The 12,379-nt window shown below is 43.2% G+C and overlaps 1 protein-coding gene across 7 annotated transcripts in view; it reads left to right on the top strand.

The window, feature by feature from the left end:
• Window positions 1-12,379, top strand: part of pbx3b (pre-B-cell leukemia homeobox 3b) — a gene marked incomplete at its 3' end in the record, with an annotated part of 64,734 nt that overhangs the window by 48,459 nt on the left and 3,896 nt on the right. For 2 of the 7 annotated variants that reach the window (XM_083674094.1, XM_083674093.1), the window contains exons 3-7: window positions 2,005-2,246; window positions 3,450-3,640; window positions 4,790-4,925; window positions 10,661-10,826; window positions 12,026-12,138. In XM_083674094.1, coding sequence (XP_083530220.1) covers window positions 2,005-2,246; window positions 3,450-3,640; window positions 4,790-4,925; window positions 10,661-10,826; window positions 12,026-12,138 — 848 coding nt within the window. Of the gene's footprint in view, window positions 1-2,004; window positions 2,247-3,449; window positions 3,641-4,789; window positions 4,926-5,863; window positions 5,894-10,603; window positions 10,827-11,427; window positions 11,506-12,025; window positions 12,139-12,379 lie in introns of all 7 variants that reach the window. The other 5 variants (XM_083674092.1, XM_083674095.1, XM_083674091.1 and 2 more) reach the window with 5 other exon arrangements.

Here is a 12,379-nt window from a genome sequence, read left to right as displayed (position 1 = left end):
CAGACCTGATGCAGCACTGTCCAGCATCTCTAGCTCAATGTCTCCAACACAAATGGCCACATTCATCCCCTGCTTTCACACCATTACACCTAAAAGACACAAACCCAGCCAGTCCACAAATAGAGGCAAATTTGTCTTGCCCTCACATCTGAGCAAGACACGCTAAAGTGTATGGGGATTGTGATGAGAGAGGTGAAAGAATATTCTTTGAAAATGACCAAAACCGTTGTTGCTTTATTCCGATGGCATAATAAACTGTCTTATTTTCTTTATTTGTTTAGCTCAGCTACAGCGATTTATTTTGTGTGTGTGTACACACACTGTATGTGTGTGTGTGTGTGTGTGTGGTCGCGTGTGTTTCAGAGAGAGAGAAAGAGAGAGAGAGAGAGAGAGAGAGAGAGAGAGAGAGAGGGAGAGAGAGACTCGGTACACTCCAGCGCTTACTCGTTGTGCAGGGTCAGTCGGTCAGGGCCTGGTAAAGGGCCTCTCTGATTGCTAGGCTACTGCCTCATACAATAGAGCCACTAATCTTCTTATTTGGAATTCAGAGGCTCACCATATCTTAATGAAGCTTTAATGAGCTGTTGAAAATCCCTGAATTGCAGGCAGATTATTGAATTGAAACAACCCCAGTAATCATAACATTTGAGTGGGCACTCAGTGTTTACCGCAGATTGGGTATATTTTGATCCATTTATTGGACTGAATAATGTGAGCTTATTGCGGTTGTAATTCTGACCTACAGTCTTTTTTCACTGCAAAGCCATTGAAGCAGCCATCATGGCAACATTCCCTCTGTGTGCAGGTGTGCACGTATGCTGACTGCCGGCTAATTAGGATCTGCTGAATGATAGGCAAGAGAGAAAAGAGAAGAGAAAATAATCGTCAGGTACTGATATCAATAACAAAAGTCCTGAGATTTGCACAGTTGCAAATCAGACGCATGTTGAAATTAAGGTTGATTAAAATGTTTCAAAACATGAAACCTCTTGGTACAATTCAATGTTCTCTAACATGGAATTTGGAACGGAACGTGGAATTTGCTACGAATAAGACGAGAGAAATTCCTGTTCTGGATTAAATCGCAGAAAGGAAAGAGAAAATTGTGATTTAATACTTTCTCACCCAGTGTGCACAATGCAAGAAATGCAGACACACGCTTGAGGTATATTGCTCTGTTTAGCATCCTTTCGGAGAATAGAAGTGCCACCTCGCCGTTGAGCATTTGTCAGTTTATGGATGTTGCTGTCATGTAAGCCTTCCCGTACACACACAATGTGCAGCGCAGTGTGTAAATAAAAGTAGGCAGGCCCAGGCTTGGGCGACAGGAACACAGCACGTACTGGATACAGGAGGTACCCGATCCATGCCCACAGGGGACTACCCTCGCTGCACGATGGCCATACGTAATGATGTTAATTGCCCCTGCAATGTTTTGCACACATGTGACTTCATACATTCAGTGTAAGGTCTGAAAGAGAATTTGGGCTTCAGCAGTTCACTGTACAAGAGGATACTTGTAAGGTGAGCACTTAAGCTGTACAATTTGAGCTGTTGTATTTTTCACCCTCATAAAAATCATTCAGCCACGGAAGTCTATTCGAGAGTGTGTCCAGGTGTGAATCATGAGAAGACCATCAACCTCACCCTCTGGTGTATAAGCAACACTAAACAAATGACAAAAAAATAATAAAAAATGTGGGTGATATTGTTTCAGTTGCCATGGCGGTGCTGGTCTGAAAAACAGCACACCATCAAAAAGCCCTTTGTGTGTCCGTCAGTCAGTCAACTCTGGATGTGCTCATAGCAGTCACTGACTCTCTCTCTCTCTCTCTCTCTCTCTCTCTCTCTCTCTCTCTCTCTCTCTCTCTCTCTCTCTCTCTCTCTCTCTCTCTCTCTTTCTCTCTCTCTCTCTCTCTCTCTCTCTCTCTCTCTCTCTCTCTCTCTCACTCTCTCTCTCTCTTTCTCTCTCTCTCTCTCTCTCTCTCTCTCTCTCTGTCACAGGCCTCAGCATCCGCGGTGCTCAGGAGGAGGATCCCCCAGACCCCCAGCTCATGCGTCTGGACAACATGCTGCTGGCTGAGGGCGTGTCAGGACCAGAGAAAGGGGGCGGATCCGCTGCTGCAGCCGCTGCAGCCGCAGCCTCAGGCACGGCCTCAGACAACTCCATCGAACACTCCGACTACAGAGCCAAACTCACCCAGATCAGACAGATCTACCACACAGAGCTGGAGAAATACGAACAGGTGGGACACTCCCTCACCTTAGGCTTGAAGAGATTTCCATATAGTATATATTGATTGTATTCAACCATTAAATGATGTATTTTAGAATGCATATTTCATTTTCACTTAGAATGCCATGGTTTACAAATGCTGGCAGTGATATTAACCACCATGACATTGTGAGTTCCCCAAAACAGGGGGAGAAATATTCACCTTGTTACATTGGAAGCGTGTCTATTTTGTGGTTCATTAACAGAGTCGAGGGAGTGGTGTAGTCATCTCTGTAAAATTAGAGTATGATCAACTCCTCAAATGGCACGTTGAGCTTCAGCAATAAAACAGAAGCATTATGGGAGAAAATGAAAGGTGTAACAGTGATGCCTCAGCAAGCCAGTGAGGTGAATTAGACTAATTTACTCCCAGCACTCTGAGAGGGAAGGAGGGAAGGCGGGGGCACACAACACTCTGCCTGGAGTGAATGCATCTTTCTTAAGGGTGTTCCCAGGTTTTAATTATCTAAATGTAAATACTTAACGAATTTTACTCAGAGTAATGAGCTAAAGTGTGCACTACGTAAATGAGTTATTCTAATTAATCATGTATGAACTACTGGTTTAACGAAAAGCTGTTTAAATTCTCTCTCTGTGTTGGGCCAAAGCCAAATTGCAAATCGGCATTTGCATTCATAGATGACTTCACCTATTAAGTCATCGAAGTGCTCAGGAGTCATATAAACACTGGGCTCTGTTTTTCAATGGCATGATCAGTGTAGAAGCTTTTAACTAAGAGAGAAAGAAAAACACATTCCAATACAAAACTGTTACTGCATAATGCACATAGGCTAGTCTAGTCAAAACATAAACTTTCAAATATTATTATGGGTTTCTTAAACAAGTTAAGGTCGAGAGGTTCATAATAGCCTTGTCTATGTCAGATGGTAAAGCCATATTGCCATTGTTGAATGGGTTGCCTGCTGAGGCCATTGATTTCTCCCTGAGTGGCTGGGTTGTGCTAAGAGAGCTGGGTTGTGCTAACAGAGCTATCATGTGTTAACAGGGATGGGTTTTGCTAACATGACTAGGTTGTGCTAACAGGGTTGGGTTGTGTTAACAGGGCTGGGTGCTAACAGGGCTTGGTGCAGGTTGTGGTAACAGGGTTGGGTTGCGCTAACAAGGCTAGGTTGTGCTAACAGGGATGGCTTGTGCTCTGTGTGTCTCTCTGCAGGCGTGTAACGAGTTCACCACCCACGTGATGAACCTGCTGAGGGAGCAGTCACGCACGCGGCCCATCTCGCCCAAAGAGATCGAGCGTATGGTGGGCATCATCCACCGCAAGTTCAGCTCCATCCAGATGCAGCTCAAACAGAGCACCTGTGAGGCCGTCATGATCCTGCGTTCCAGGTTCCTCGACGCCAGGTCAGTGTGTATTACATGGCGCCTGTGTGTGTGTGTGTGTTTGTGTCCGAAAGCTTTTTGGGCTTTCTTGTGACTCACCATTCATTAAAATCCAATGTTTATCATCTTTACCGAGTCTTAAAATTAAACCCAGTTGGGATCAGCTGTGACCCACCAGTGGGTCCCGTACCACCAGTTGGTGAAAAACGGACATAGAGGAAGCAGGAAAAACTAAAAGCACATTTTAACACTCATAGACAGAGATGCATACAGTATCTACTGTACACGTGATCTTCATAACAACGATAAATAAATCTACTTTCCATCGCGTTATACTGCACACTGCAAAAATTCATAGAAGTTCTTGCCATAAAGTGCATGTGCTATGTATTAGCTGCCTATTTAAGACAATCATGCAGGCACCGGAAAGCAGTTAAGATTAAATGAAATGGGAACAAAGTCATATGTAATTGTTGGAGTGGAGGTCATCAGCAGGTGTTCTGGATTACTGTAATCACAAACAGTTTGGTGGAGTGGAGCTCTGTGGAGAGTGGGAGGAAGTTTGGGTCTGAGCAAACCAAGCAGAAGCACATTTGCTGCCCATTGCTCATGTGAAGTGTGGTAAACAAGGCAAAATAAGTGAATGCTCAATAACATGATAAGTAGTGCCCTGGGGGAAGAAGGGGACCCGGATCTAGTTAGAGTTGGTTTGTTCCCACTGGAGTTCCCTGGGGCAGTGGCACTTCAGGAACAATGCTCAGTTGTGCATGTCGTGATTTCTATAATGTACCAAGATGCACTCCGACTGGGCATAGCACTCCATCACCAAGCCTGCCCATCCGCTGCGCTAAACACTACACATTACACGCTTGGACCAAAGATTGGAGACCAACAGACCAAATTAGGCAATGTATGTGTTTGCATGTGTGTGTGTGTGTGTTTGTGGGTTTATTGGTTGGGGGATGGACTTGTGGTGTGTGTTGATGAGGATGGTGCTGAGAGCAGGACACAAAATCCCGCTCCTGAGGGCACTCAGACCCCCATTCCTCATTATTTTCACCATTTATGTGTGAGATTGATTGTGCAATTTGTCCGATCCAAATGGATGACTTAATGCTGGTCTCGCTAATGAGCTTGCTTGGCCTTTCTCTCATTTTGTTCCCTACTCAGGCGGAAAAGGAGAAACTTCAGCAAGCAGGCGACAGAAATCTTGAACGAGTATTTCTACTCGCACCTCAGCAACCCGTATCCCAGTGAAGAAGCCAAAGAAGAGTTGGCCAAGAAGTGCAGCATCACAGTATCCCAGGTGGGTGCAGCTCCCCTGTCTCAGACACAGTGGCTGGTGGGGAATCAGGGTGGAAAAGGCAGTAGTCTGAGGCCATGGCTGCGACTCCAGACCAGCCTGGAAGGACACCTAGGCCACACACAGCACAATGTCCTTATCTAACCTTGACATTGTGTCTAATGATAGCTCAGCTAGGGTGAGTCTAGTCTATCAGAGCAGTGGCCACAGCTGTGGGGGTGGGGGGAGTGAGGTCAGGGTCCTATCAGAGACCTATGCTAGCACTCCATACAGTAGCTGTCCACTCTGGGTTCTCTGCCATTTTCTTTCTCATTCCCATCCGCCATGCGTGTTCTCTCTGTCAGCTCTATCAGTCCATTAGGTCAATTGATCTATGAGGATTATTAAGGGATATATCCAGCACTCTGAGACAGACAGATGCTTGTAAGCTCTCTGATCTTGGTGACTGGATGATATCAGGCTAATTGATACTAATAGATGTGAACTTTAAGGTGAAAGTATGTGGTGGCAGTGCTCAGGCTTAGCCTTTGCTTGTAACCAGGGAGCACATGGACTCACAGCAGATTCACCCGCTAAATGTTTGGTTTTATGCAAAAGCACAACACTCAATGTGTGTGTCTTTCCCACTTAACCTTTAGCCTCATATGGGTTAACCTGAAGGCAATAGTATCTCTCACACCAATCCCCCACATCCAAACCAACCTTGTTATTGTCCTGCAATCTATCCTACTGTTAAGATTTTTTTTGTATTCTAATTCAGATGTTAACCCATGGTTGTTCCTATTGGACTAAATTTCAGAGTAAGATTTAGAGTTAATTATACAATAAGCATTGATCTGCAATGTTCTCTTTTTTTCTGTGGGGAGGGGGAGTGGAGGGGTATAATGAGTGTAGTCGTGAAGAGTCAGATACTGTAAAAGCCCATTCTTTTTTGCCTTCAGGGGGTGGGAAGCACCATCACAGTATCACAGGTATGTCATGACTTCTCCTGATCCACTGTTGTTGTTTTTATTCTTTTGTACCTTTTCTTCCTTTATGTATATGTGCACCTTCACAGTTGACCACTGCACACAGACCCCCCCCTCCCTCACACCAATGGACTGATAGCCCCCACATTGAAAATCAATCTGATGCTAATTGAATCTAGGCTGAGCAGGCTTATAGCTTTACTTTAAGTCTGGAACCAAACAAGGAAGCACAGTGAGACACTGTAGTAGGATGTGTGTTATTTATCTGATGAACCCCACAACCTCTTGTGGGGGCATAGCATAGGCCAAAACTATGGATTGAACACCATTTTCATTGTACGCACAGCTCACTTTTGAAGTGTTTATTTCATTAATTCCAACCCTTTATGATTATGTTGAATACCATTTATAGACAGCACCCATGCCACCATACTACAGTATGCATTTGTTTGAATGTGTCATGTCATATCATTTTGCTTTTTGTCATTTCTATTACATGATACAATTTGTTTTCCACCATTTTCATTTTTGTTTGTTGTAGAGCATCTTCTAGTTTTGTCCCATCTTGATTTCAGAGTATGCAGTCTTTGTTTTAAATGTTCTGCTTTCCACCACCAGTGTGCTTAATGTTAGTTTAAGGCATGGGCACTAACCTTCACAAGTGGAACTATTCTCTGCTCTGAGTGCTCCACTAAACAGGGCACTGTATGAGTTCCCAGGAGAACAAATCAGCCTATGCAGAAATAAGAGGCCTTTTAAAAATTCACTTGAACTCATCTCAAGCCCCATTAGCAGGGTTCCCCCTGACAAGCTAAGGCCACTACAGACACTCGTATTGACTACCTTTTAGTGCTTTGCTTCATTTTATGTGAATAACAAAGTCCAAAAGTGAACTCTAAGCCACATACTCTCCCAGTGTGACGTCTTTAAAATACCCTAGCATAAGAGAGCTTGTTGTTAGAACTCTGTGACACTGGATAAACATGTTGAAATGGGGTATTTCCAAGACCTCTTTAACTCACCTTTAAAGTTCACTGAGGTAGGCATTGTGTACAGTAATATAGTATCTCTGTGCACTTCATTATAGAATCAACATTAATCTCTAGTGACTGTCATGCAAGTATGTGAATCAATAAACATTAACTACCATCATGCTTGTAGGTTATCACAGATGTCACTGCTTTAATTGATGGATTGAATAAATATGATTAGTGGGATGTCACATAATACAATGTCAGTGTCGTTCTCTGACATGAGGAAATAGAGCATTTATTTCATTGCATGAAACAAAGATATATTTGAATGATTGATATATCTAACCTCAGATTTCTTATACGTACCATGGCTTATAAACATGAATTGGACTGTTTATGTCTTGTTTACCGGTGAAACACCATATCCTTGGATTATACCATCCAAGGCCAAATGTGCTTGTTTGTAACAGCCATGGTTGACGTGAAAAGAGTTAATGGTGTTGTTCAAGAGATTACCTCACTCCATGAAGCAATGGCCCTCTAAATACAGGATGCAGTCTTATTATTTCACTCTGTCAATTTGCATGTGGGACACTGGGCTCCTAAATGAAGGCGTGGGATTGGACAGCAGTGGTTTGTGTCAGGGTTTATGGATGTGTCAGGGGCCATAATTGATATAATCTCCAGACAGGGCTGCTGTGAGGGGGCACTCTGCTCATAGGGCACAAGACAAGCAGTGCTCCAGACGGACAAAAGACAGAGATCGCAAAGTGGGGCTAAACCAGCACCACAATCTGTGGTTACCATTCCCAGCTCACACTCTTGAAATGGGCGACACTTATCAATATTTCAGATCATTATATATGTAGGGAAAGGATGCCTTGGGTTAATCTGTTAAGTATTAATGTTCTCTGCTCCATTATTGATACTATTAGCTGCATGGCCACTGAAACCACCTTTGTCTGTATAATTAAGATCAAGTTTGAGGTTTCATTAAAGGGTCTTCTAAGAAGACATTATAAATCCAGTTGTATTGAGACCTTGGAAAGATCATCCATTCCCTTTCAATGACAAGAGCAGTGTATTGACCCGGAATGGGGTGGAAATGTTAGTGAATTATTAACTACAGTTACATGCCCTCTCTAGTGGGTCGCTGAGAACAAACCCGGTGTCGTGTTCTTGCAAGGAGTGTGCATCGCCATTATACAATCGCTGCCTTTGATGCTGTTGCCGAGGTCAGGTAATTCAGTCTTTCAGCCTGGCTCTCACGATACAGAGAAGTCAATTGAACGCACAACCTGACACAAGATAAAAGGGAATTAGTTATGTGGATAGGGATGTGGTCACCAACTTACGGTGCCTGCATTTAAACAATGTTTAGCTGCACCTCACTAAATCACTAAAACTAGAGTTCAGTAGGCAGGAGAAACAACGTGTGTGTAGAACAAGGAAGTGGCCCCCTACCCCTCCCAGGGTACAGTAGATGATGCTAACACTGTCAAGGCTGTCCAGGCTCGCAACACCATACAGTGGTAGAATACAGTCATAACAGCTGCTGCTGAATAATACAGCCTACTGACCAGATACACTGATCAGATACAGTTGGTCATTTGAATTCCATACATTATATTATATTTCCCCATTGTGAACACTTACTCGTCTTAAAACAAAACAAACAAAAAAAAGTTATACAGTGATTCTTGAATTATTATGAGTTATCTTACTAATAGTACTACCGCCACTACTTCCACCACAAATGCAAGTTGCTCATATACTGTGCTAATTCTAGCTCAGTGTACTTACCGTAATGTGTATATTGTGCACTATAATACAACCATATTCATTATGTTGTGGCCCTTGCGTCAACACCGCACTGCTGATAAGTGACTTCTTTATGAGGCTTTGTGAGGTCTATAGATGCTATTGAAGCAGACAGCATCAGCCTCAGTCTTCCATTAGATTTCATAAAGAATGGATTAAAGGCACCCCAGCCGTTTTCCACCAGCACAGAAAGGCAGCTCAGCAATGCCGTCACCAGTCTATGAAACAAGCTAGAGCTTTCAGCAAGCTGCCTGGAGGCTTGATTTTTACATATGCTTTGTTTACACTAATGCTAGTCCTGTATCAGAGAGTCACCATACGTGGTATGTGAATTTCAAGAGATAACAGAAAAAATTATAATTGTACATTTAATTTAGTTCCTCTTATTCCCATGCATATTCCAAAATATAATAATACCAGAGCATTTATTTTTTAGCCTTATAAAGTGATTTTGTGAAGTCTTGGTGGAATCATCTGTTGTACTCCCATAATGGGAAAGTTTCTATGTGTGGCAGTTCTTGGTGATCTGGCTCAAAGAGTGAGACTGCCTGCATCCTCTCTGCCCTTAAAATCCTCCGTAAGCAGGTTAAGTAAAAAGGATGATGGCTAGGGCTTTCATTGCTTCCAATTAAACCTTGCTTGTTAGTTTAACCTCTAGGTAAACCCATCAAACAATTGATGTCAAGGAAACCCTGCCAACAGTGGCTTCGCCTGAATGGTCATTAATTTTAATTGCCTAGATATTAAAGATTTAGAAGCACAGAGACATGCAGGGTAGAAATGATCTGATGTCATGCAAATCCAGTCAGTTTGCGCTGCGGCATTGGCGGGCTACTGGAGATATTAAAATTTAAGCGCAGGGGTGGAAATTAAATAAACCTTCATTAGGGGCAGATGCTCTTTGGCTGGTCCAGCAGCAGGCTGCAGGAGCTGAGAGGGGAGCCATAGCATGGCGACAGGCCACTCTAATTTATAGGGCCATTAAAAAACACCCGTAATCTCTTTATTATTCCACTATTATTGCAGAGCCAGCATTCACACACTTGTTTTACCCATGCATAGAACATTCCATTCTTTCTTTCCACCACAAGGATGGGTATTATTATCTCCATCATCATTATAACAATAAGGGGTAATAGCAGTAGAAGTAGCAGTGGTATTCAGTTGTTGTTATTGTGCATTTGTTATGATTATTTTCTCAAAAAAGAGGGTCCAGCTAGTTTATGAGAAAAACAATTCATTCTTGTTTGAAAGATGTGCGGTTTTGGTGTCAATACTGTATGTATTTTCATTTTCTGTAGCAATATTTTTCAATTGCAGTTATCACTACTGTTTTTAATGTTATTATTGCATTTTCTAGTATTGTTAGGGTGATGGCGATAATAATAAAGGTTCCAGGTTAAAGGGTATAGTATAGGCACAGCAACCATTTTTGTCTGAGATTGTATTTCATATGGACAAAGGTTCCTCAAAAAGTGTTATAGGCCTCATAGCTACTCTTCAACCTTACCATAACATCACTGAATGTGCATGGGTTGGATGTTCTCCATTGTAATCCTATTAAACACTTTGTGTTTCACAACTGTGGTTCTGATACAGACACAAAAAAGTTACGCGACCTATGCAGTGGCAAGATGAAATAAAAACAGTTTCTTGAACAATAGGCATGGCAATGTAATGATATGAGGAAAACTTTACAGTCTATGTTGTGGGAGACAAGCGGCCCCCAGTGTATTGGTTTTGTCAAGAGACAAACAGAGAGCATGTCATGCTCCCATCCATGATAACGCACAAGTGATTCCTGATTATAGCTTAATTAGCCTGCGTACCCAGTGGACATTACTGCAGGGGCTGGGAATTGGGTACTTGATGGACCCAAACGTGACATCTTGAAACAATCACACTGCTCAGTGCACAGTGCCTTGGCTGCTTGACGTCTGACACCTCCGCTCTCCCTCTGCTCTCTCTCCCCCAGGTATCCAACTGGTTCGGCAACAAGAGAATTCGGTACAAGAAGAACATAGGCAAGTTCCAGGAAGAGGCCAACCTGTACGCTGCCAAGACTGCAGTAACAGCAGCACATGCAGTGGCCGCCGCAGTGCAGAACAGCCAGACCAATTCCCCTACCACACCTAACTCCGGTAGGCACCCCTAAAAAAGGCCCTAACTCTGCCCTCCACCCCCAGCCCTCAGCCCCTCGCCTTACCCCCACTCACGCACCATTCACGCAGACAGGAGTGACAGGCACTGCTCCCAGTCTGGGGATCACAGAGTCTCATGTCTTTGAGACACTCTATGCCACATAAGACAAGCAAACTCATGCATAAAGAGTGCGTTCTTGGTTTGTGAACCGAGAACAGATGTATTTTTGGCAAAAAGACAACAATTCAGAATGATGTCGGTGGGGTTTGTTTTCCCTTGACTTTCCCTCAGCCCCCCCTTTAATTTGTCATAATATCGTTCTACTGTATGGGGGTGCATTTCATAAAAGAGGGATTTAAAATAATTGCTGGGAGTAGTTACATTAGGCACTGAACACACCAATGTGAAGGAAAAAAATTATTATCCACCAAATTGATATTGAATAGGTCTCACAAATGAAAATGCACACCCAAGACATCGAAGAAAATGTATACGGTAGTATAGGAAAATAACTGTGATATTTGACTGAGTTTGGGCTTGGCTGACCTACAAGGGGGTTTGGTAAGCTATTTGAAGTGGTCCCCTTTTTCTTGCACCCAGGATTCCAGATGAAAGATGAAGAATTTCAGCTGGACTCTGCAGAGAGCAAAAACACTCTTTTAACCAACATGTTTACTGGTACTGGTCTTTTCATAAGCTTCTTATTGTCCTTGTCATTGCCATATGATAGTCCCCGCTAACAGTAGATACAGTAGGCAGTAGGTGATGTGGAACTATTGGGAGCTTAGGCGACCAACCACACACAGTATTGGTTATCTGTGTCATGTGATTTCATTCCGTTTGTTTTGCCTACTTATTTTGTGGACAATCTGTATGCCCTTCCCCAGAGTTAGATGACCATAATCCTCTCCTCTATCTTGCATTTCTTTGCTTCCCTTCTCTCTTTTCCTTTTGTAGTTGCTTGCTTTCTGGAAATCTTTACTGAGTGTAGTGGGAGATGTGTGTGTGTGTGTGTGTGTGTGTGTGTGTGTGTTTGTGCAGTATGTATGTGTTTGCTTCTCTGTGTGTATGTAAGCTTGTGTGTATGATGTGTGTGTGTGTGTGTGTGTGTGTGTGTGTGTGTGTGTGTGTGTGTGTGTGTGTGCCTCTTTCTTTGTAGCCCTATCATTATTCAGCTACTTACATCTTCCCTTTCCAGGTTCTTCAGGTTCTTTTAACCTCCCAAACTCTGGGGACATGTTCTTGAGCATGCAGAGTCTGAATGGGGATTCTTACCAAGGGGCACAAGTCGGAGCCAATGTGCAGTCACAGGTAGGATCCACAATCAGGGACCGGTCCTGTGTGCCAGTGCAGAGAGCCGTCCAACAGTTGCCTGTGTACTGAGCCATCCACAGTGCAGTCTGAAGTGCAGTAAATAAGACATGCTGCCCATTTTGGGCTTGCTCAAATTCCCACAGTGAGGTTTCCACTGCAAAAGTGAGCCGTACTGTACTGTACAGTATGTTTGGCTTTCTCATTGAGTTGGACACAAATGTGTTTACTGATTTTAATT

Source organism: Argentina silus (genome assembly GCF_951799395.1).
Source record: "Argentina silus genome assembly, chromosome: 7".
Lineage (NCBI taxonomy): Eukaryota > Metazoa > Chordata > Actinopteri > Argentiniformes > Argentinidae > Argentina > Argentina silus.
This window is presented reverse-complemented; position numbering and strand designations above follow the sequence as displayed.